At 34.6% G+C, this 26,706-nt stretch overlaps 2 protein-coding genes and 1 pseudogene across 3 annotated transcripts; 1 reads left to right on the top strand and 2 right to left on the bottom strand.

Annotated features, from left to right (window-relative positions):
• Positions 1 to 2,530: 2,530 nt before the first annotated feature.
• Positions 2,531 to 6,030, top strand: LOC113289735. 2 transcript variants are annotated; one of them, XR_003331094.1, is made up of 5 exons: positions 2,531 to 2,768; positions 2,899 to 3,596; positions 3,694 to 3,811; positions 5,606 to 5,662; positions 5,743 to 6,030. XR_003331094.1 is itself a non-coding variant. In XM_026539097.1 (4 exons), exons 1-3 carry the CDS (start codon positions 2,696 to 2,698, stop codon positions 3,787 to 3,789), a joined length of 867 nt encoding a protein of 288 aa, XP_026394882.1. In that variant the 5' UTR covers positions 2,531 to 2,695; the 3' UTR covers positions 3,790 to 3,811; positions 5,606 to 6,030. The 2 variants fall into 2 exon arrangements, 1 of the variants encoding a protein (XP_026394882.1); XM_026539097.1 differs by having other exon boundaries at positions 5,606 to 6,030.
• Positions 6,031 to 6,701: 671 nt separating this feature from the next.
• LOC113286287 (membrane protein PM19L-like) lies at positions 6,702 to 8,227 on the bottom strand. The gene is made up of 4 exons (XM_026534944.1): positions 7,993 to 8,227; positions 7,520 to 7,739; positions 7,304 to 7,349; positions 6,702 to 7,120 (listed from the first exon to the last, which is right to left on the bottom strand). Exons 1-4 carry the CDS (start codon positions 8,117 to 8,119, stop codon positions 7,034 to 7,036), a joined length of 480 nt encoding a protein of 159 aa, XP_026390729.1. The 5' UTR covers positions 8,120 to 8,227; the 3' UTR covers positions 6,702 to 7,033.
• Positions 8,228 to 16,915: 8,688 nt separating this feature from the next.
• Positions 16,916 to 23,883, bottom strand: LOC113289737 (annotated as a pseudogene).
• Between the last annotated feature and the right edge of the window lie 2,823 nt (positions 23,884 to 26,706).

Here is a 26,706-nt window from a genome sequence, read left to right on the forward strand (position 1 = left end):
TTTTTAACATATTTGAACTTTCGATTTGATTATCTTGTTGTTTTCGCTTCTTCATTTTATCAAAATTGTGCTTGTTTGTTGTTTCAGGAGTATTATCCAACAGTACATATGTTGAATACTGATACAAATTGCTTTTGATTATGTTTTGTTCTTAGTTCTATCACTTCTTGTTGTTTGATTCATAAGTACATATCTTCGATACTGAAATAAGACTCTCTCGATTATGTTATTTTGATAGATTCTTTACATACAATTGTTTTTTAGTTCATGAATCAGCAGTACATATGTGGAATACTGATACAAACTGTTTTTTTTTTGGGTTGATCCATTAGTACGTATGTGTAGTACAGAATATGTGCTTTAATTCGTCTATATTCATGGATTCGTCACTTTTTCTTTACATGCAGTTGATTTTTTAGTTCATGAATACGCAGTACGTATATGGCGTATTGATAGAAAGTTCATTTGATTTTGTTTTATTCAAAGTTTTGCCACTGTTTTTGGGTTCGATCCATGAGTACATATGTGTAATACTGAAACATGTGCTTTGATTCGATTATATTCAAGGATTCATCATTTCTTCTTTACATGCGGTTGATTTTTTAGTTCATGAATACGCAGTTCGTATATGGTGTACTGATAGAAACCTCTTTTGATTTTGTTTTATTCATAGTTTTGCCATTGTTTTTGGGTTCGATCTATGAGTACGTATTTGTAATACTGAAATATGTGCATTGATTATGTTATATTCATGAATGCATCAATTCTTATTTACATGCAGTTGATTTTTAATTCATGAATACGCAGTACGTATATGGTGTACTGATAGAAACTTCTTTTGATTCTGTTTTATTCAGAATGTTGTCACATTTTTATTTGTTTGATCCATGAGTACGTATGTGAAATACTGAAATATGTGCTAATTTTGTATAGTTTTTCTGTGTTTACAGTGCATATAAAGGTTTTCCTTTATTTTTCCTATGATTTAATTAGGGCTGAACATGGTTTCGGTTTTTCGCTGGAACCGGACCAATTAGGAAGAAACCAAACCGAACCATTTACTAATGGATTGGTTACGGTGTAGAAAGTGGAAAACCGATAGTGTTGGTTTTGGTTTGGTTTGACCTCTAAAACCGAACCAAAAGTCATTGGAAAACCTATTAATTTTTAAACTTAGTTTCTACCGAGTATTAGATTCTACCCATTGATTTAGAGGATAAATAGAAACCCTAAATCTAATATGTCATTATGATACACTCCCTCTTTCTCCTTCTCTCAGTCGCCTCCTTTCTCCACCCCCAACTACAGCTGCTGTTACTCGACTTTTTTCTTCCCGTCTTCCTTCTTTTTTATTTGTCAATAACTAAATTAAGATATATTATATATATTTTTTTGATCTCTAGAATTAGAGTAAGCTTTAACTATTCTTGATATTTTTTTTTTATTTATTGTTTTTGTCTGTAAATTTGTGTAAACCAATACTATCGGCAACTACGATTTTTTTATCTGTAAATTTGTGTATTTTTTTTTTGGTTTGACATAATTATTGGTTAACCAAAAACCACTGGGACAAACCGAAACGAACTGGAACCATTTGGAAACCGAACCAATGATTAATGGATTGGTTTGGTTTAGATTTTTAGAAACCAATAGTTTTGGTTTCGCTAGAAACCGAACCAAAACCGACCATGAACAGCCCTAGATTTAATATTGTATTAAAGAAATATTAGAGATTAATTGGTATGATCCTGCCGTATATGTGATGTAAAACGTTTTCTAGTTCATTTATCATTGATTCTAACAAACATGTACTTTTCCTGTAAGCAGTGCAGCAGATACATACTCGAATTCATAAGCAACAGATATATACTCGAATTTGTAAGCAATTTAGCGGATACGTGTTCTATTTGTAAGCAACGCGACAGATATGTACTCAGATTTGTAAGTAGTGTAGCAGATATGTACTCGAATTTATAATCAGTGTAACAGATATGTACTCGATATAACGAACGTGTAAACACACACGTTTGGTAACAATGGGTATTATGATCATTTCCATATTTTAATTAATTTTGGACCTCTAAATAAAAAAAAATCCGATTGGACCCTACTATAACTAACTTTGTGGGTTTAGGACCAAACACCAAAGTTTCCATATTAAATTTATAAGCCCAACAATCATTTTTGGTACTACATCCATACCTCCCATAAGTGGTCACGGCAATGGTGGATCACAACATGTGGTCTGCTTTTCGTCGGAGAACTAGAGCCTAAGGATGCATATAAGGCCCGTTTCACAGTCTCACAGTAGTCGGGAAAGTAGATCCTAAGCTTGTATATAAGGCCCGTCTGACGGTCGTTGATCGTTGACCGTGCGGTCTTTGTAGTTGCCCTGGAAGGAGACAGGCGTGGGGACTATAAATGATCCACCATAAATAGTCTTGAAGAAAAACATTTGATTTTTGGTTGTATTTGGGTAATGACCCTTGAATTAGGATCAACCTTCACATTTATATTTAAAATCTGTGACCTACTTCTTTTTGTCTTCACTCTTTTGAAAAACCAAAACCCTTATCAAAATCCAGAGAGAGAGAGAAAACAAAGAAGAAGAGACGAGAGTGAGGTTTCTTCAGTTCCCTCCACACATCCACACAGCGAGAAAATTACACAGGGAGAATCATCATCAATCGAGAAGATGCCTAAAGGTTCAAAGAAGAGAAGAGCTGAGAGAAGGAAGAAGGAAACTGGAATCCAAACTCCTCCTAATGGTATTTGTTTTTTTTTTCTTTTTTTTTTAATCTTCAAACTTTAAATCTATGTTTCTACTTTATTGATTTGAAATTTGTTTTTGATTATGATTTTGATTGTTTACTGTTTGTTGGTCGATTCTTTCGATAGGAACTGAGGATCCAAAATCAAACTATGAGAAAGATATTGTCGAAGATGTTAGTTCTTATACAACAACTACTACTACTGGTAGTAGTAATCAGGATTTAGGGCATGACGAACAAGAAGAATCAAAAGCTCGATTGGTTGATACTGGAGAGAGTAAAGAAGACGAAGAAGTTAATCAGATAATCTTTTCTAAGGATATAAAACTTGAAGATCATGAAGAAGAGAAGATTGTTGTGATTGAAGGAGATTATTCTGATAAGAATAGTAGAATTATTCCTATTGATTCTATTAAACAATCAGATTTTGATTCTTCATCTGATGGAAACTCATCTAGAAGTGGTAGTGGTAGCAGTAGTAGTGGTGGTAATAGCTCTGATGAAGAATCATCTCTTCAAACTAATCCGGTCGATAAGAAACAAGATGAGATTGAGATGAACAAGGAAGAAGATTATTGCAATTTAGTTACTGATTCTTCTCCGCCTCAGTATGATCAGATTGAGCAAGAGAAGGTGATTTCATTTTTAACTGAAGATGTAACTGTTAAAGGTAGCTCTGCTGTGAAAGAAGCACTTGCAGAGGAATCGAGTCTGAATGATTTTCAATCTAAGGATATGCTACCGACTAGTGATGATTTGATTACTGAGATTAGTAATGGTGTTGATGAACATCATCAAGAGATTCATGATGTCTCTGATACACAGGTCTGTGGTTAACTCTGGAGTTGAATTTTATCAATAATAAATTAGTTTTTGTTTTTGTTATATATTTTCTTAACTGTTCTGTTTCTTTTTGTATCAGGATCAACAGGTAGCTCCTGCCCCTCCACCATTGCAACCAACTTCATGGAAGGGATGTTGTGGATTGTTCGACGTTTTTATGGGGTCAAATAGGTGAAGAGGTGGTTTATGGACTGATTGTAAGTATGTTTATATATATATGCTTGCAAAATTGACATGCGTATTGATTTTGAGTCTGCGAGTTGTAACTGTATGGTAGGTTGAGTGCTGCTCTCTGTCTACTTGTGGCTCGTGGATGTCTAATGTTTCATGAGTTTTCCTTGGGAAAGCTGTTTTTTTATTAGTAGTATATTTCATTTGAATTATATGATGATTATTTTAGTTTCTTTGGCACGATGATAATAGTATTTGTTCGACCAAGAGAATACTGTAATAACCTCAGGGGAAAGTAGCACTGATCTTGTACATATTTTGATTGATCCAACTGTGTATCTAAATGCGTTTCCTCTATAGTTGTGCTCATATAAAGGAATGCATACTAGTAATATGATAGCCTGATTGAAGTAACAACTGGTTTGTAAAAAAATAAGAAAGCGTTTCTGTAACATTTGCCATACATTCTTGCAGTTCATTAGTAATAATCATAAGAGTAAAATTGGGTAATGATCTTTCTCTTTGCCATAAGAGTGCACTACTTTCCCGCTAACAGCTTTTCAAGAAATAAGCGTCATACATATTCAACAAAGGTATTAATTACCTGACCTTTTCAAGGTGTGCCTTAATTACTGACATTTTATCAACTTCCTGTCAAATGGTAGCTAATCCTATACTAGGTTGAAGATGATCAATAGTTTTACATTATTCACATAAAGCTGCTTTTGTTGACATTACTGACTGTCTCGTCAAGCATATTAAGATCTGATCTGCTAATACATCAACGATATGCAAGGCTCTCTATGTGATGTTGTATTTATTCTAGTAACATGCGTTTCTTTAGATAATTAAAAAGTAAGGGATCTATATTACTGAATGCACCATGAATTGGAGGCTTCCACCAAAGAGGAAACTGATTGATAAACATGAGTATAAAGCTAGATTATTAAGCCACACTTGTCTCCATGCTTGACTTTTCTGGCCGAGGTATGTTAAAGACCATTATCTGTTTTTGTGAAGAAGGATAATAATTTTAACACTGGTTTTAAAAGTTAAGTAACTTTTCGCACCTAGCTGATTTTTTAATTTTTATTACATAACCTGATTAATATGAATTACTTCTGGACATTTATATTTAATTGTGCATAATCTGGATTATTCACTTGTTTGAAAGGGTATCATTTGGTTTATGATTTGTTGCTCTATTCAAAGCTATTGAATGTGGAGTAACAATACATGGTTAGTCTCTGGTATTTTGGTATAGACGACTAATCATATGACTGGAAGGATTGCCGTGTAAAGCCTATAGTTTGATCCTGTTTTTTTCATCATGGTCTTATTTCTTCACAATAATTCTGTAATTATATTTTCTTGGTTCGTTTTGATTGTCCTTGTGGCATATCAAGTGGTTTACAAGTTTCTGTCACATACAACCTGACTGTCTGGTTCTTCCCTCTCTCTATGCTGTTTAATTCTTATGATTTTCTCACTTGGCGATGACTTAGCATTTACAAGACTCATACTATACTGTTATGAACTGTCAAAAACTGTTATCCATTGACCATAATGTCGATCTTGTACTCATTTTTGGGCTGCATTTAGATGGTGGCTATATAGGGATATCTGCTACAAGTGTAGGTCTACAAGGTTTATCCATCTTCTTGTACTCTGAGTCTGTGCACACTGCACCTACTATATAATGTAGTTCAAATGTTTGCTATTAATTCTGAATGTCTACGTATGGTCGTCATACTTTAATCAGTTAACTCAAATCCTTCTGCACTAAATACTGATGTGTTCTTTTACTTTTTCTGATGCAGAACCGTGAATGGCAGAGATTGGATCTGAAGAGATGTACATTTCAAAGAGCTTGCCCGGTTAGTCCAGAAGGAATTATTTGTTTGTGATATTCTTAGAAGTATATATAGCTTATTATATCATGGTAAACTTTCTCCAGGGAGAAATAATGGACTAGAGGGGTTACTGCTTATTGATATCTGAATTGCATCAGGACTAATGGTGCAGCCCTTTACCAGCTTAATCTTTCTAATTTTTTCTTTTCTTTTTAATTACAACTATGGTATCACTAGACGTCTTTTAAAGATGGTACCATACCAGTCTTTTTGGTTTTGTAATCGTAGATTGTCTCTTCAATATATAGTAACTTTTGGCGTGCATATATGGTGTGCCCCCGGAAGGCTTAATCTTTAAAAATAAAATTGCTTAATATATTACTTTTCAGTGCTATCTCACTCCTTATATATTTCAGGAAGTACTTAGTAAAAACTGTCTTTAGTTTGAAATCTTTCAGGTTGGAGATCTGAAGTTTGTCAGATGAGAAACTGTGTAGTTAGATATTTAAATTCAGATCTGAAATCTGTAAAGATGAGATACATAAGTAACCTGCAGTTTAAAACCATTATCTGTAGTTTTACAGTTGGCAGTTGGCCAACCTCCTATAAAGGAATATGATGCCGTTATATTTTGTTACAATTTTGTAATTTATTAGTATTTCAAAAGGTTTGAATCTCTAGAAGTGGGGGTTGTTTATGTCATACGTCAGTCTCTATTGTTCCGCCTATGTCTGTTTCAACTTTCAGTTCGAGCGTTATATGGCTGAAGATGAAATGGGAATACGAGTCTCATGTGGCGCATGTCAGAGTTTAATGTTAAAAATATCCTATGGAATAGAGTGCAAGTAATGTAAGTTACTGTTACAATCTTCGTCTGTTTTTGCCAGTTATTTGGAAATCCATTTTGGGATATCTTTTTTTCTTTTCTTCTATGAAGCATATTGATTTGTGATGGAACAACTCAACAAGTGTAGCCACAATTGAAGAAGGCGAATTGCATTCTAGCTAATGACGAATTAGAAGTTAATTCACCAACAGCTTTTTACTTACTATACTAGTGTAGATCATCACAAATTATCTAGTCTCAAATAACATTGTTTTACAGTGCCCACATCAGAGTAGCTTGGCCAGAACAACTTATCAGGATAAGTACAAACAATTGTTCAATAATTTATACAAACCATAGATTTACTGTTTTTTACAACACTCCCACAGACAAATAATCTTAGTACAAACAAATCCAATCCCATTCCCATCCATAACATTCCCATAAACAATCCGCACAATCCAATCACTTTCAATAAAAAAAATTCCACTCCAGAAAAACTGTTGGCAAATATAATATAAAATACACACAAATGACGGTACCGGAGATTCGACTCAAGTTTGCTTTGATCATCTCCTTGCTGAGCCTCCGTGAATGGCAAGAATGTAGATTAATTGGGTAACTGAAAGGATAATTAAGAAGGCCTCCATTGTTTTCTGCACATCAGACAGAATTGCATATCTCAATCAGAATGTGAAAAATAATTCTAATAAATGCAAAAATCTACTGTAATAAAGAAAGAAAAAGGATTGCATAAAAAAAAAAAAAAAAAAGAAAGAAAGAAGAGAAAGAAAAAAGGAACAAATATCAAATATGTTCCTGACAATTCAAACCCTTACCAGACGAGAATTTCTCATTCCAATGTCGATCTCTTTCCAGGCCAAACTGCAATACATGTAGAGAAGTTAATGATTGCACTGATTAATTTGAATGTTCATGGTTTTCTTTTGCCCCAAACCAGGACAAGTACAGAAGCTGTGGACCTTTTTTACTTGAAGTGTACGTTAAACTTTAATGAAAAACGATCTAGAGAAATATCTGTTGTAGCTTATTACCCCATGGCAAGGACAGTAAGAGTCCAAGCGATAATTGCAACTGATGCCGCAGATGGCAGGCTTTCAGAACTCCATGACCGAATGTGGCTAATCCCAGCAAGAGCCGACCCAGCACCGACCACTGATGCAATCAATGCGAATGTAACAAAGAATCCGGTAGCAGCATTTCCAATTGGGAAGGCTATGGGTGAAAAATTTGCTGGTAGTTGTAAATTTGAATCTGCACATTTTTTACATCACTTTCACTAATTAGTAATTACTTAAAAGCTAAAACATCTGATTATCAACTCAAGGAGGGGACTTGCAAACTACGTTATATACAAACAAATTGTGAACCAAATTGAAACTAAAATGGCAAATCCTACATTAACATGAATATATGAGGCTCCAAGCAATATATGTGCAATGGTTAAGGCCCATGCAGCGTTTCGAATAAAGAAATGTGTAGTATACTAAATGTAATTATTACATACCAATAATGAATCCATAATTTATTGCATAGTTTAGAGCCCACCCTCCAATGGCTGCTACTATAGCATACATGCAGAAGTTAAGGAACAAGAGTCCAGTTGCTACTGGTTTCAATTGCTGGCCAGCCATTATTGATATCCTTTAGAACTCAATAAGGATATTTGAAGCCAAAAAAATGGGAAGAAGATTTATGGAGGAAGAAGTAGTTATGAGGATTGAATGGGTGCCTCTGCGCAGTGTTCTTATACTTTCAGATGACGGCCATTGATTGGACTAAGTGAATATATTAAGGAAGGATTTGGTTAAATTCTTTGCTTCCATGAGGACGATACTAGGATGGGTCCAAAAAGTTGTTTCCAGGGGTGGAAAGGTGATAGATACTTAATTCGAACTCGAGCAATGCAAAAGATAATAATAGGGAAGTAGTATATAGCAGGATATCATAGGCTTCAAACTTTCATCTTTGGGGTTGCATTACTTATACACGGATTCCAATTAGTAGGGATTAGCTTTACTTTGAACACTAATAATAATTTATAACATTAAAAAACATATCATAAAGAACAAGAAGTACAAAAGGTGTAAATGTTGGAAACTGATAAAACATAAATTCACAAACAAGCAAACTAGGGGTACTTTTTAAGTTTCCTGTTAAAGAGAGAACATAAAATGATAGAGGAGAATGAAAATCATAGTCAACTCACTAATGAGAACGATTCTTTAAGTGACTTGAATTTAATTTACTTTTCGACCAAACTAATCTTGTATCTCGTCAAACCGCTCTATGGTTTTAGGAATTAGGTGTTCTTTTATTGATATTCAAATAAAAATTAAAAGAAGAGCTATTCAAATAAAAATCAAAATGGACGATGGTTTTTATTACATCGTCTCGTTATCTGAATATGAAGTTCTACATAGCTATCTCGAAATACATATGATAGCCTGATTGCTAGTTTTCGATGATTTGTTTTTATGAAATTTTCTTTTGTTATTTTTAAATCAAAATTTGAAGTGACATAATTTTCGATTTTCCTGCATTTTATGTTTTTTTTATTATTATTTTCAGATGACTTCGTATTTCAATTATTATGTTTCAATTTATTTATTTTTACTTTCACTTGATTCCATTTGATCTTAACGATTTTGTTACTAGTTTATCATCTTCGATCTGTAACAATTTTAGTTACCAAAATTTTAAACTAAATTATAAATATGTTTGGGATGTAAGCTTGCTAACATAACAAAGGTATATTGGTTCGAGCCGGAAAAAATTAGTCGAGTCTACATAATAAGCAAGTCGAATATACGATTTACTCTCTTCTCGTAACTTTTCTCTAATAAAATTCTTAAAAATACGTAGTTTAGTGGGTAACGAAGTATACGAATGGTCATGAGTTTAAGTTGATTAACATATATTTAGGTTATGTTAAAGAATTGAATTGGTCATATACTTGGTGGATGTACCAAGAGGTTTTGGGTTTGAATTTCCTTTTCCTTTGCTTAGTTACTTAATTTTGTAGGTAAAATACCTCTCACTGTAATAGAGAAAAAAAATCGCATTTTAAATCGTTCAAGGTAAACGACATTTAAACCTTCGCATCGCTCTTTAGATCCATTTTCATTTTTCTTAGTCATGCATTTAAAGATTTTCACATTAGTGTATGACAAAGATTTGTATGAACTGTCCCAAAAAGAAAACTGCATATCACACAAGTGTTTTTTGTTTAGGGTTTAATGACATGCAGTTGGAGAGATAATAGGAATCAACTCTCAAACATCCTCAAAAAAAGAGGCGATAGATCAACTGGGTTGCATTCACATTTAAAATAATATACTTATTATTTATTTTTCCGTTTGATAAAGAATTCGGAGCCGACTATTTTCAAATTCAGGTTATTAGTATCAGTATCAATGACTTTATCACTATACTATTACCGCATCAGCGTTTTTTAATCCAAATTCGGAACACATATAAATAAGCTATAACAAGTTCTCTTTCGCAATTTTTTTTAATAGCGCAAGAACACTAGAAATCAAAGACACGATAATTGTAGGGAGACGGAAAACATGTTTAGACTAAAATGTCTAGATTGTATCATTTGACATTGATCGTTTTTTATTAACCCGGAAATTATGTGATTTAGTGTTTTTATGTGTACCTCGACTGTTGGGGAGATACATTAAACGCAGAATAGGTTAAACATACCATTAGTTAGATCTTTATAAGCTGTTATTTTTTGCAACTTTCACTTTCTTTTTTCACCACTAGAGATTTGATTAATGATTTGGCTTTTGAGAGACAAATCTCTTTATTTATATCTAATTAGTTTAATTTATTCTTACTAAAACAACAAAATTGAGTTGAATCAAAGTCAAAATAAAAATAATTAAGATCGAATTCCATATTGAATCAAAATGAAACATAGATACTGAAGAACCTTAATCCATTTTCTATAAAGCTGAATAATCGTTAAAAAATGAATCTTTCCAAAAAGCTCTTGCAACTTTCAAAAATAACTTTAAGCTTTCAAAACCTTGGTTGTATGTTGTATATCATTCTAACATAACAAAAACATATAAGTTGGATAAAAGATCCAATAGATAATAAAAACTAGTGTGCGGTCGACAGACTCACAAAAGTAATAGCAAAACTAAAAAATGATAACAAAGAAAAATAACTTTCATAAATCAATTAATAATGTTGGATGTAAAATTCTATGATATTAAGCCCTTTTGTATAGGTTTCACTATTTCCTAAAGACACTATAAGTACAATATAATAAGAAATAACCAGAAAGAGAAAATTAAACTAAACTAGGAAACCAAATAGAACTAGAAAAGGAAATCATAAATTAAGAAGCAAACTAAAAACATGAAGAGATGTGAGTCATGTCAAACATGATTGACTTTGTTTAGCTAAATGTCATACATCAAGCCCCCTATTATTAAAAAGAACTCGACCCTGAGTTCGATGCTGAGAGAAAAACATCATCGTCGTGGAAATGGGAGAAGATATCCTTGAGGTTGAATGTGGACCAAGTGTTCATATTAGTTGGAAGGTTAACAACATATGCATTGTCTCTGATTTTCTTAAGAATGCATATATGCTCAATCTTCTCGTACTTTTCTTGTTGTAGGTACCAATAGGAAAACGATCATTTCTTAAGTACAGATAATGAGATCACTAGCGTAAAAGACCGAAAACGTATCCGAAAATTAGTATCTAGATAATACTTAGCATAAGAAACTTCCAAGTTTATCTTTACCATATCATGCAGTACTTGAAGAGACTCGATCATGTTATCAGCTGCAACATCGGAACTAGAAACAAATGGTAAAGACACTATGTCTAGTCTGTGATTAGGAACCCTGGAATAAACAATTTTAAAATGTACATAACCAGTTAACTGATCTAGGCAAACTCATCTTAAGAGAGATAAATCCCATTGTCGTGGATTGTTTCGTATAAACAACGAATAAGATTCCCTAAGGTGCGTTCACTATTTAGGAACTTAGTGCTTTCATCATATGTAATAGTCTTGGGAATTCTATGTAAACGGACGATCTCACGTAAGAAAAGATTTGTTGTAGTCACGACATCAATGATCTTCTTACAGGGAATAAAGTGCACCATATCTTACGATTGTTCAAAAACTATGAAAATAAAAACATGGGATATTTTAGTTCTCGGTAAATCTAATACAAAGTTGATTTATAAATTTTTACAAGGAGCATCCGAAACTGGATAAGGAATGTATAAACTTGTGTTTTGTGCATGACCCTTACTTCGTTGTCAAAGCATTCAACGTCGCACAAAATTATTGACATCCCTTTTGAGAGAATTTCAAAAGTAAAGAGCTTCCATCAGAGAAATCGTCTTCCTTAATAAGATGCTCATGAATGGAACCAAAATGCATAAATTTGCCTTGAAAAGAAACCCATTATATAAAACAAAATCGCAAGTACCATGTTATACGGAGGAATATTTCTCTATAATACATAATAGTTGGGATCAATAGAATTTAAATCTTTAAAGGAGTCAAAGGAAATTGCTTTAGAATGGATAAGAATAAATAATAACTTACCAGCACTATGATTGGTGAAACGACTAAGTGCATCGACAACCATATTATTCAAACTAGGGAAATTGGCACTCTCAACGTAGTGAAACACGGACAAAGGGTAATTGGTGATCTGAACCAAACAAGATGAAATAATAATACACATACAAAATAAAAAAAAAAAACACAAACACAACACAAGATATCATGGTTCACCTTTGCAGGAAAAGCCACCAAAAAAACTTTCATTAATACAAAATCATTACATGCTCTTTACACAACCACTATGACAAGATCCAGACTAGTTGACAAAACCTACTCGAGAAAACCATTGAAAAAATCTTCTAAATTAACTTTCTAAACCATTCTTCAAACCTGCCTCAAAACTTCTATGACTTCTTCATAGTTGTTAATGAAAATGCGGAGGTATCAAAATACACCACCAACTTTTTCTTAGGCAGCATGTATGGACTAAACTCAAATACAACTCCGAGAGTTACAACCAAATGAATCTCTATCAGGAGTTATATGAAGAGTTTCAATATGTATTCGTACACAAGTCCGTGAACCTAATTATACCATGAGATTTCTTGGACGATTCCAAAAGTCAATTTCCAAGATCAATCAAGTCGTATCCAACAATTACGATGGACGTATCTACTTTGATTGATTTACGTACAACCTGTAATATTTCAATCATAAAGATAAACAACATAATGAAGAAAAAGAAATAACACAAACACCATAAAAAAAATTAGCATAGAAAACCGCAAATGCAGAAAAAACCCGAGACCTAGTCCAGTTTTGAACACCAAATTGTATTAAGGTGCTACAGAGACTAGCCTACTATCAAAACTTCGGATTGAAATGTAGTTGAGACTGAATCTACCATCACAACGATTCAATTATAGTCACTCTCCTTACGCCTGTTGAATCTCGCAAGACTCCGCACAATTGATACCCTTAGCTGACGTCCTTTACATCCTAAGAGTTGCTTCAACTCAGTTAAAGACTTTAAACCAATCTGCCTCCCATAGATAAGCCTATATGTGATTTTCGTTTTGATCAAAGATCAAGGTGAAATAGGAAATCGATTGCAATAGAAAAAGTCTAGCAAACCTCAAAATCCGGTACTTACGACTCCCGAAGAACATCCTAGATAATTATTCACCTCACAAGTAATTCATACTTCGATTTCAACAAAGAACCGTTCTCGAGGAATATACCCGTGGAGTTACAAAGTCTGAGACGAAAAACTTTGTGATTTCTATCTATCTCGCCCGTTGGAGCTAAAGGCTCAATAATCAGTAGCAAGATCAGGATACACGAACTGTCAAGATAAAGATAGTTCGACATGGATTCATGAATCCCTAGGTGAAGTCATTTTAGCTGCTAAACCTAATTAACAGGAGAAGACGACTCTAGTTTACAACTAGGACAGACAAGAATAATGTTAGGGATTCCAAGATCCCATTTGTTTGAGGTTCTCCTTATATAAACTTTCAAGATCAAGGTTGCTTTAGATTTAAACTAAGGTAGCTTTGGAATCAAGCAATCAATAATCACCATTAGACGAAAAACTTGACTTGAGATTAACGTAACAGAATACACACTCTGGTTAGGATGAACCATAACCGAACCGTGTACAATGACTTGCGCATGAAAGGTTATCCGAAACTAGCCAGACGAACGATAAGTTTATCCATTAACACTTTAAGACTTTAATCTTGAGTCTAAACCATAGGTTTTAATGTGATCAAATATGTTTAGATACTGCTTTTAGAGAGTTATTCAAATACCGATTATCTCATAGAAATAATTCTGATGCACCTGAAAATATTCGACAGGGTAAGTACGTGTACCTGGTACGTGCATTGTATTCCTATTCGTGAGCATTTTTTTCGTAGTACGTGTACCGGGTTTGTATACCCTTAAGACAAAAACGGGTTCATGAGTCAATATATCTTTTCCGGTATGCATATTGGGTATGCGTACCATCCTGGTTCAGGAGTCACTGACATTTTCTGGTTTGCATACTAGTATGCGTACCATCCTACTTTTTAAGGTGTGCATACCGGGTATGCGTACCAAAAGTCGTTGTAAACTATAGCTAGGCCCATATGTGTGCTGGGTACATGTACTGTGGCTACAGACTTATAACAGTTGTTTTAATATGTGAACTGGTATGCATACTGTCCTGTATCCATATTTAGAGTAGTTTTATATCTCTCTAATAATCAATTTGAAATATTCCAAAATAACATCAATGACACGTATCACTGTTCCGGGCTATTTTCAAATGATTAAATCTTGATCATAATTTAGGTCATAAATAATAAATTATTCTTAACCAAATTCATCAAGTATGAACAAGTTGTTCTTAAGCTTAGTCAACATATTTCGAGAATGATTAACAAGATAAATTTGACTCGAAGTTTCTGTTATGCATGTATCTATCTAGTCATGCGACATTGTCTCATACATAGAAAGGTGAAAATTTGAGAAATAGGTTGTTCAGTCTTCACTTACCTTTTGTTGATGAAGTTCTCCAAAAGCTTCGGTTGATCTTCTCCTTCAAACGGTAGAACGCAGTGATGTCTGGTACTCAACTACACACTTCTATCCTAAGTTGTTGAATAAATGTAGGCTAGAAATCAAGATATAGTTTTGATCAACTAAATTTGACAACAAGCTTGAGATATAAACACTTGTGAGTTCGGCCGAGCAATGCTCTAAAAATCTCTCATTTTGTCAATTTTAGTGACAAAACTAGTAATACATATGGATTAAAAAATAAAGCTTCAAAACTCCGAATCCATCATGCCTGATTTCCCGGGTTCTCCAACTTCTTGAATTCTTCGTTACTTCAAGTTGCAATGATTCTGAACGTGTTCAACTCAGCATCGTTGTTGTTCAAGATCCGATAACAACTTTGAAAACGGATATTCTCAATCATTGTTACATAGAAACATAACATTATTATCTTCTGCAAATTTCAATTGTATCACAACTTCGAAGTAATACTACGGTGATATGTTTCTCCTCCTTAGTCAATACTTACATCTTTGCATAATAGGTGAAATCTATAGACGTTGACTCACTCTCCTTTACATAATAATCCGTAAAACCATATGTATGTAGTGCGAAACTATTAATTACTTCTCTTCCTTTTGTCGATAAAAATTGGCAAAGGTACAACAATAATGGAATCGTAATGAATTCTATCAAAAAATGCTTCAAGACTTAAAGGAACACAAACCAACTTAATTTAATTTAGATGATATCACAGAGTATAAAATACATAGCGTCTCATCTAGGAGATTTAAGATACAAGCATCCCCTTTATATTCCAAGAAACAGTAGAGAAGATAAAAATAATTTAAATTCCCATTCAAGACATAGTTGATACAACTCACTAGGACCTAAATAATAAAGGTATGTGTTCACTGTAAATTCCATTTATGAGTCTATTAATAGTAGTGGAAATAATGACGTGGACTGGAGTTATGTTTGGAAGCTTAAAGTAACACCCTCCATAGAGATATTTATTTGGAAAGTCGCACAATCAATTATTCCGACAGGTATGAGAATTGCTGCTATTCTCCCGAACATTGACACAAAATGTAGTCTTTGTAAGGGAGAAGGGGAATCACTAACTCATATTTTTATAAATTGCAACTTCGCAAAACAAGTACGGATGCACTTCAATTTTGAAATGAATTATGTCACAAAAAACTGTACTACTTTTCATGATTGGCTGAACACATGGTTCTATGCTAAGGATAGAGGAGACTGTAGTACAATGACCAGAATTTTATAGTGTTATTATGTGGCACATCTGGAAAGCCAGATGTGATTCTGTTTTCCAACAGAAACAACAAAATAGTGAAAGAACAACCCAAACAATCGTAAGGTTTATAAAGAACATGATATATGTAAACAATCTTTATTATAGTGAAATGCAGTCGTTATACTATAATCCAGCGAAAGATGAAACACTAAAAATCATAGAAAGAGAACCATATACGAAAATTACTTGTATGAGTATGAGAATTTCAATTGCTTTATCTATGAACTTCCCCTTCGGTAGTGCAGGAATTGGTATGACTCTGATGGATTATGCATGTAGAACAATTGAAGCAAGGGGATCTTATGCAGCTTGCAACACAAGAGAACGATTAGAAGAGAAAGGCGCTGATGCATCCTTATGCAAAAGCAAGACAAAATAGATATAGTATTAGTGAAAACTTTGAAATTGAACTACGTACTTGTATAAATTTCAAAATATCATTTTTTTTTTTTAATTTCCAGATTCAGTATTGTTAAGGAGACCAATATTGCTACTTTCTGTAATAGAAATGACATCCAAAATACTTGGAAAAACGAGGGATTAGCGGCAATCCTCCGCCAACTTTACATGGGGAATTGTATTAATCTTGTAACTGCAAATGATACTCGAATCACTGAGAAACATTTAAATCATTTATATCAAATCATAGTGTGAGGTGATTTTCCTTTTTTTCGGAAAAAAAAAAAATTCTCATTTATATTCCACATCCACTCTCCCCACAAAGATATACTAGCAATTAAGTATAAATTCAATAAAGATCTCTTCCCTATTTGATGTCATTCCAAGGAGAACAACATGAGTATGGTTACTTGGATGAAAAACGAAGAATTTTTTCGGACATTGACAAATCACATGGATTTGTATCCTAAATATCGACATAAATTATTCTCCACGTCAGTTACGAACAAGGAGACAGTTTAATTGATATGACTCAACATAAAAAAATCTTACGGAGTTTGATAATACAATAATTACATAAGAGTGTGACCATCAGTAGATCAATACTGCGAAAAATTCTCACAAGCCTTGTTCTATTTTTAGATTTAACTTTTGATCATGTAGGAGATATAAGTTCAATTCACAAAAAATAAAGGACACGTATATCTCATAAGACTTTGCACTACATAAAACCAATAATGATTAAATAGCCATACACGTGTAGCAATACTAAGACACAGACCAGACGAGTATGTCCCCCACCTACAACTAACAGAAACAGAGACGAAAACAGAAACACGAGTATGACATACAGCTGTTTTACTAACAGCACCACTACCTATAAACTCATAAATCTATGGTTTATATGATGATTTGGAATTGGTTGAAAAACTTCTCTAATCTCTGTTATTCCAGTACTCTGATTCATCAATGAGTGGATAAAGATCAGCAGCAGATGTCGAGGACTCAGAGAACGGGGCATCCTTCGAAATACTCTGTGTTTCGCTATAATCTCCAACAGGCTTGAATTTCAAATCATTGCTAGATTCACCTATTGGGTTCAAAACGGTTTCTCCGAGAGGAGTTCGACCTTCAAGCATGCTGAGTACTGAAGACATTTTAGGCCTTAATGTTGGAGATGTGTTGGTGCACATGAGAGCTATATTAATCATCCGTAACACTTCTTCCTCATCAAATTTGGACTCTAATTTTGGGTCAACCAACTCCATCAATTTTCCATTTCCTTGAAGAATTAAAGCCTGAGCGAAATTGCATACCAATAAAGATGGTTACAGGATTAGCCCTTTGAGAAATTAAATCAAATTAATGTTAAGTAAATATCAATTACTTCATAAATTTTATTACCCAGTCAAGAAGATAAACCCACTCTTCTTTTGACCGATAGCTTATATTGCTCTTCCCGCTTATAATTTCTAACGCGACAATTCCAAAACTATAAACGTCTGCTTTATCTGTCAAATAGCCTCGCAATGCGTACTCTGGTGCCATGTAACCACTGAAAAGTACAGATTATACACCCATATACGTGTGTAACTAGTATTAAACAAGATGGACTGCAAGTGCTTAGCAATAGAAAACCAAATGAAGAAAATATGCAAACTTACCGAGTACCTGCAATCTGAGTGCTGATATGGGTGTCATCTTCCTCGTCAAGTTTTGCCAAACCAAAGTCAGAAATCTTTGGGTTAAGATCCTTATCAAGAAGCACGTTTGTACACTTGATGTCTCTGTGAACAATCTTCAGCCTTGATTCTTCGTGCAGAAAAGTTAGGCTCTCGCTATACCTACACAAATCTTATGCCTAGTTGGCCAATCGAGCTTTAATTGGACCCCTTCTTCACCTATAATATGCAATCAACCAAAATTTCATTGCACCTTAACGTTAATATAATATGAATGGAGCGTAGAAGATATTAGGAAATATAATGTGTCAAACTCACCAAACAATGCACGGGCAAGGCAATTATTTTCCAAGTATTCATAAATAAGAAGTAACTGATTTCCTTCGATACAACATCCATAAAGCTTTGCAAGATTCGGGTGTGATAGGCCAGAAATCATTCCTATCTCGTTTACAAATTCACGATTTCCTTGCTTAGATTTGGAAGATAGTTGTTTAACAGCAATTATAGTGCCATCTAAGAGATAGCCCTGCATTTGTCAATGAAACTGGTATTTTGGTTATGTCACCCTTTTATAAGTGAAGTACGAGCAATGATGTTGATGTAAATACCTTATAAACAGGTCCAAAACCACCTTCACCAATCTTGTTTTCTGCAGCAAAATTGTTCGTTGCAGCTTTCATTTGCCTCAACGTGAAGGAGTTAGTGCTTAGGTCCAAACCTCTTAGTTCTATCAAATACATATTAGTACAAGAAAGAAAGTTCATTATTCATCGTTTATGGAATTAAAAACAAGATACAAAAGACAAATGATACCAAATAAAGATATGATTTGGGTACATCAGTTCAAATGTTGATTTCCGTTGGCGTTTGGCTTTTTTAAGTGTTTTGGCATAAAGTATGGAGAAACATAGGTGTTTTGACATAGAATACCTTGATTGGTCTCATTTTTTCTCCGCAAGTAACCCTTCCACCAGAGAGCACCCAGAATCAAGACAAGACATAATACAGAGACGACAATTCCCGCCACAACACCTACAGATATCTTCTTTCCACGAGGTACGAAATCTAAAAGAAGATAAATCATTAGATATAAATTTGCAAACCATTTAGTTTGTTAGTTCCCACATACACGAACATGCAGCAACTGTGCAGATCTAAGCTTGTTTTGTCTGACGAAGGTAAGAAAGAGGGTGTACAGATAAAGACAAAGCTTACTACCAGGATTTAATACAGAAATAGCTGAAACAAGAGGACCATAGATTCCGGCATTAGGAATCCTTTGTGTGCCTTTTCCAGCCCAGTGAAACCGAATTTCCAAGGTATTACTCGTAACAGACTCATTGAATGTTATAATGACTGCCTTATGAGCTCCACCTGCTGCTTTCACAATATCGAAATCCTTCAGCTTCAGCTTTCCCTGTAATGGTTGTCAAGTTAAATAAAGAATTTCTTATGTTATATATCAAGTAAAAAATAACTTTTAGCATGTATTAGCTACCTGAATGTAGACATCAAATACACGCCTCCCAAGACTGTCTTGTGATGTACCATTTGAGATTTCAATCTCAGCGAAGTGGAGTTTTACAGTATAATTCCCATTAATCAAACAAAACCCATAATAAGTTAGAGATATAGGAGATTTCCGCGCTGTCATGTATAATTTTGAATCAGCCATTGAGAGAGATGTTTTTGCATTTGCTATATGACTGTCACTATCATCATCATTGTCCATGAAATCACCAGTACTACTAACTGCCCAATTATTAGTGCCTTGCTGGTTAAAGTTTGAAGCGCCATCTGCATTCTGATCACTATCGAATTGGCCAATATTACTTCCACTCTTAGGAAAAACTTCTCCACCACAGTTGATATTGAACGAATAATGATCTGGAAAAGTGTAACTCCACATAAGAATTTTGTAAAACATTGAGGAGCAAAAAAATCTTATGTTCCTTAATATTTCAAGAGATTGATACTAAATTACCTTGATCACAAACGCTCTTCAAGCATTTTGGTATTCCAGTCCTTCATGCATACAATGTTTGAGAGAGCATGTCAAGATTGTGAGATCATTTTTTGTTTATTGTTATGTAGCATTACAGCAACATCTCTTAAACTGATCATGAAAATATTTCAAAAAGAATGAATGAAAACTTACGAGTCGTTCTTCATTGAAGAGCTTCCAAATAAATTTCTGTCCAGTAAAAAAAAATATGACACTCTTTCACGAAATAATCAGTTAGATAATCAAGCACAGTACAAAAAAGTACAAGTTGGGTGATAGGTATTTTTCTTACATTGTATTGTTCAGTTGACAGCCCCACGAGCCCTCCAATGTGAGATTGTTGTATGAAAGATCACTATACGTGAATAACGAAGTATAAGGGTTATAAAATGTCTCCTACATGTCAATCCTTAGCACAAGAGACTTAGTTCAACTCATTTGAATTCATGGTTTCTTGTTTCAATGTTAATTGTTAAAAAATGTTGCACTAGTGCAAAACTAAGTCACACACATTAAGAACAAGTTTTTGTTGACCTATACCTCCGAAGAACAATAGTTGTAAATGTCAGGACAGTGTATATGTATACCTGGGTTGTACTTAGGAGATTTAAGAGTCTAGGGAAAAGAATAGTAGCGGAATTGCTAGTTGCAATCACGGGAAAACAGGAAACTAGTATTGCCATCAGCACAATATATACGTACGGAAGTACCTGGTGTACATGTACATCCAGATATAACATATATAATGGGCGTCAAGATGATGTTTAAATAATTAAGCACTAGGGAAATGAAACTTACATATTTTTCACTTTTCCAAGCATCCAACTCGGTAAAGACCCAGTCAGCAAGTTTTCGGTTAAGTACCTAATTGAAAATTGAAAGTCATTGCATGCACATTTATGTTCCACAATATTATTTTTGTGAGAAAACTTACGGATCTAACTCTTACATGAATTTAACTTTTGAAGGATTGATAAAGGTGTCCGGAATTTTCCCCAAAAATCTGTTAAAACTGAGATCTCTGCAAAGAGGGACAAGAATACAACAGTAATGAGTGGTACATGAAAACAGTAATATGTTGACATTGAATTGTGTCCTCAATTTCCAAGTTGGTTTCAGTCCCAAGCATGTAATTACTACCAGAAAGTTATATTGTTACCAATAGGCCTTTCAACACATTAGTTTGAAAATTTTAGATGATAATCATCACAATCAATGACAGTAGTAGCCAAAACATATAGTTTTCTAAGCATTGAACACCAATGCCTTGAATAAAAATATAAATTGTGATCTAACAATGGTTATGATACCTCGGTCCATCATAATAAAGAGGTAAATTTGTTGGGTACTGAAACCGGTGACTGCAGGTTAAGAATCATCAACAACCCTACTATGCATTGACAGGACCAAAAAGAAAAAGATTCAACTACAAAGGGTTCAAGAATGAAGAACCATGTTCCTAAAGAAGCTTCGAGTTAATTAAGAAAACCGAGATAAATGTCTGGAACTTAGCTAAATTAAACTTGAATGTAGTACAACATTATTATACTGTTATGCAAAATTTAGAAAGACTTGTTCAGAAATTCCAACAATAGTTTACTTTTCTTTCATTATTATAGGAAAAGTAAGGAAAAGGTAAGTGAACTCACAAGGATTTAAGGGTATTCATACTGCTAAAATAGGTGGGTAATGTTCCGTTAAGATTGCAACTCCTTAAAATACTAAACACAACCAGACATAAGAAAATTTTGATTATCAAATATAAAAGATTTAGTGTAAGTAATAAAAACAAAAGAAGTATACATATATATGGAAAACTCAACTCACAGTGTCTTCAGGCTTTTCAAGTTATCAAGTGGTGGCAAAGGACCATCTTTACCGTTTAAGTCACTAATCTTCCTGCATTAAGACGCTAGGTAAGACATGTATAACAACCTCAATGGTAATGGTACCAGTCTAGATAAATCAAATCGTTTACTCAAAGTTCATTCCAGAACATTTCCATTCAAATTGCCTACTTTAGAAATTATGCTTCTTACTTAGATAGTTGCAATGATGTTATTAAGTTCAAACCGCACACAGATGGGGTGTTGTGAAAGAGCGTGCATGATAGATAAGTAGCATTTACCATGGTAATAAAGATGCATGAACTACTCGGTAACAAGAAAAATCAGGACAACATTTCGGAAAAATGATTAAATAACTAACAAGTTTGATAAACTCTTCAAGGCAGAGATGTCAGGCGGAATTGGCCCTTCTAAACCGCTTGCTAGAATCTCTCTGCAAATATTCAAGGAGTTAGAAGGGATAAAGCAGGAACAAAGAGAATTAGTGAACCAAGAACTCGTAAGGTGGAAAATCTCACAGTTTTGTAAGGTTGGTCCAATTCTTTATAAAACTGGGTATCTTTCCAGTAAACTGATTGTCATTTTCGGCTGCATCACAATTCAAAATGCATTATATATATTGTGCAAATGTTGTTCAATCAATTAAACTAAGAAACCTTATACTTATGAATCTTACAAGTCTTCCAAGCTGGTTAGCCTAGAGAACGTTTGCGGCACTTCCCCAGTAAAATTATTCGAGGAAAGCAGTCTACATATATAAAGAGCAATTAACAAGTTTCATTTATAATAAATACAGATTCATTTGAGCTGTAAAATTTCATTAAGTGAAAAACGAAAATCAATAAGCTCTAGAAAAACTTACATCCGCTTTATGCCTAAGATGTCTCCGAGCTTTTCAGGAAGATGCTCAGAGAGCTGATTGAAGTCCAATTCTCTAAAAAGTAAACTTACTTTAAAATCCATTGATACATAAATATTTAATTGACAAGACGCGAACAACAAGATAACTTACAGTTCTTTTAAAGTAGTGATATTTCCTATCTCTTCCGGGACTGGGCCAGATAGTCGATTTCCAACGAGAGAGCTGCATTTGATATGTTTCACTCTCTATTAGTATTAATGTTAAAAAATCACAATATCCGATTTGAAAATTTTATGAATCATATGGGAGAAAAGAATGAATTTATATTCTTACATGTTCACCAATTTCATTGAACCCCATGCTTTCGGGATTGAACCGTTGAGGTAATTGCGATCAAGGTTACTAATGAAGTAAAAAAAAAATTACATTGTAATTATGTCAGTTAGAAAGCCTAATGCAGTGCTACTTAAAGGAAGTTAACAAGCGATGGAGAATCCCAAAGTGATTCGTCTTACATTACTTGGAGGTAAGGAAGCTTGACAAGCTCTGGAGGTAACATGCCGGGTAAGCTCTGTCTATTAAGCACTATACACAAGCCAACCCCCAAAACTAAAGTTTAAATCAGTTTATCAAAACAAGAGGTACACTAGCTCAAATTCAAACACTGTTAAACAGCTGCAAGTAGGAAGTGCTTTGGTGTATTAGTGTGTCATAAAAAACTAAGTCACCTGTTGTTCTTTTTGGTGAACAAACTTACATTCCAGTAACATGGCAGACGGTGTTGCCAGAGAAAGTGCAAGTACAGTTAATACCCTCGGTAGGAGTCGTACGACTACATGGATCCAATTTTGCAAAGTCCCAGCCTTGCTTTCCTAATGTCTTTGCTATTTCTGTTAGAGCCTCAACTGTGGATGCAGAGATTAATGAATTAGCGGCCATGCATGTATGTTACTATATTGATTGACATATATTGTACATGATTTTCTTACTTAGCACATGTAACTGAAAGTATAGACTGGCAGAGAAAAAGAAGTCATATGGGTACCTTCAACATCTGGTAGCCGCTGAGAAAGAGCAAGATCAAAGAAACCGTAGGCAATAATCAACAACACCGTACAAACATAAAGATTAACTAGACGATGAAGAATAGATGACGACCCTCCAATAACCTCCATTATGAGCTAGCGAGCTTATGTTAGAAGAACCTAGGCTCTCATCGACTCTAAACTCTCTCCTAAAGGTTTCTAACCCTTCTATGACTTGAACCCTCTCTTATATAGTCTTTTAATCCCCAAAAATCTCTACTGAATCCGACTTTTTCTTTTCTTTTTCTTCTCGGCGCTGTTGAGAGAATAATCACCTCTTCAGTGTTTGTACGCGTCTGTTAGCTATAAAATAGGTACCAAACTCTTCTTAAGACGTGAACAAGACTAAATACATTAATTTCCAGCGTCAAACTCTCCCAAATATCTCTCACAAATCTTTGAAACTTGAACAGAGAGTACGTGTCCTGTTTGAACTTTGATTACGTCTCCCGGCCATTCCAGCCCAATTGGTTGGGTCCAATTGATTGTATCAGGCCTGTTTAGTCATGCAGAGTCCATACGTACCAAATACAGCAATTGAATCTCCTAAAATCACGTCCAAAATTCGATCTTCAAATCTGCCAGACGCTGCATGCATTTTCCCGCCATTTTTTTAATTCAAAACGTGAAGAAGGTGGGTGCCCTTATCCTGTGTTGTTCTCCCTTTAGCAGCTGCCTGGAAATAGGTCACCCCTTAGTAATTAGGTTACCCCTTATCCAAAATCAAGGGTCCGTATAGCAAGTGTCCTCTGAGGCATTTTCCGCACTTTTTCGGGGTTCCTCCGGGGTATTTCTGGGATACTTCCGGTACACTTCTGAGGCGCTTCCGGTACGTTATCAACGGAGGTCCAGATGCCACATTTTTAGCCAAATTCGCCGCAAGAGATTATTTTCCAAAAACACCTACAAATACATAAAATAACCAAATAAGTACAATATCGAGTACTAACAATATATACAAATGAGCTATATTAGACACATAAATGCGTCCATCAAATACCCCCAAACTTATTATTTGCTAGTCCCGAGCAAATCAAATAGAAAATAAAATCCTAACTCACTGTCGCAGGCATCGTCGATTGCATTTAGCGTATGCAATAAGCCTTTAAACCCCTAGGTGGCCCTAGTGGCCGAGTTATAGTCTCGGGAGGGCTTACCAGAGATATACCCACAAAACCTGTACTCAAGACCTTAGCTATCTACGCAGAACCTTGGAAGGCACTAAAGAATCTCCTTGGTTGGCATACTTATTGACTACAGGAAGAAGTACCCTGATGCGAAATTCCAATTGCTGTACACGAGTTTGCACTCAAGCATACTAAAATTCATATAAAGTGACAGAGCTCTACTCAGATAGTTGCACTATGGACATCATATTCGGAGTCAAAACTAATCACATGGATAGATCAAGAAGATGGATATAGAAAACATAGATGGTTTTGATGTTTACTAAGTGAACGACGTTTCCCATATCTGTCTGAAGGCCTCCGCCAAAATGAACCTATCCTAATGGATTGAGATACCAGTCTGACTAATATCAACACACTGGCATATACAAGGGTACCAGTGGTCGACTTTATTGAATTTATTCCTTTTGGTCAAATGGTCTGGTCTCAATTTTTTTTCATCTTTTTTTTTTTTTTTTTTTCATGGTATCTCAATCACTCTAATTCACCCTAGCATTGGTAACAACTTGAATCGTGGGCCCCACCTATCACTTAGAGAAACATAGTTTAAAAACAAAATAAAATAAAAATAGAAGTGAAAAGGACTCAACGAGATATGGTGAAACTATCATGTTATTTCTAACATCTGAGCTCTGTGCTTTTATGAATAGACTCTTTAGATGTTTCCATCTAATCAGATTGGTTCCTCAAACTCCTACAATCAAAATGCTTCCATCCACTTAGATTAGTTAGTGCAATCCTCAATAGGCATAAATTTCTAGGCTCTGGAGTTTATTTATTGCAACTAAAGGCTAACAAAAAGTGTTTCTTCCCCACCCCCAAACTTAAATCTTACATTGTCCTCAATGTTCTAAGGATGAAAATAAAAGCATGAACAAGGAGAAACTATAACCACTGGAGGGAAAAGAAATAAGGAAGGATATTACCGTATCACATGAACGCGGGAGCCTCCCAGTAAATGCTAAATTTATAGTCATTAGCTAGACATCAAATACCTCAAAAAGAATTTTCACCTTCCAAAGTCGTATACCAATAGTCGAAATAATTGTGGGTCCATAAGACCAAATAGAACTGCCACAAATAGGAGACAAATGCTCAAGATCAGAAAAATGAGCAGAAAGAGCACAACCTGATCTAAAGTTTCTCGCAAGACAACTGGATTTATCTGGAGTGCCCACTTGGGCTTCATATGAGTGTCTCGGCAAACAGCTTCATCCGAAAAACAGGTCTCTAATATATGGATTTTTTCCTGGACATTATCAGGAGGATCGGGTTGTGGAGTCTGAATAGACTCATGGAATACCTCACTAGGCTCGAGTCCCAAGTTAGGGACTTCTAATGGGGATAATTGACAATCTCTACCCCCAAACTTAGAATTTTGGGTGCCTCTACAATGACTAGTCACAATGTTCCTAATTTCTAGACCATCGGGTTCTTGAAAAAGGTCAATTGCTTTCTCTAAGTCATAATCAGGTGGTTCATCCTCAGCTTGCTTCATATCTTCTATGGTCCACTCTAAGGCTTCCTTATTTTCTTGAAGCACGGTCTCTGGACTACTTTCCTGATCACTATCCAAATCGGAGGCTATAATCACAGGGAAAGACTCGGGTGGGCCTAAAAATGTATAATTAGACTCCAACTCAGGAGGCTCTTTTAAATAAGGTATTAAGATAGACTCAGAAGATAGTAATGGTTCGAACCTATTTTTCCATATATCAATATCTAACATAGGAAC

This window comes from Papaver somniferum, chromosome 6 (genome assembly GCF_003573695.1).
Source record: "Papaver somniferum cultivar HN1 chromosome 6, ASM357369v1, whole genome shotgun sequence".
Taxonomy (NCBI): Eukaryota; Viridiplantae; Streptophyta; class Magnoliopsida; order Ranunculales; family Papaveraceae; genus Papaver; species Papaver somniferum.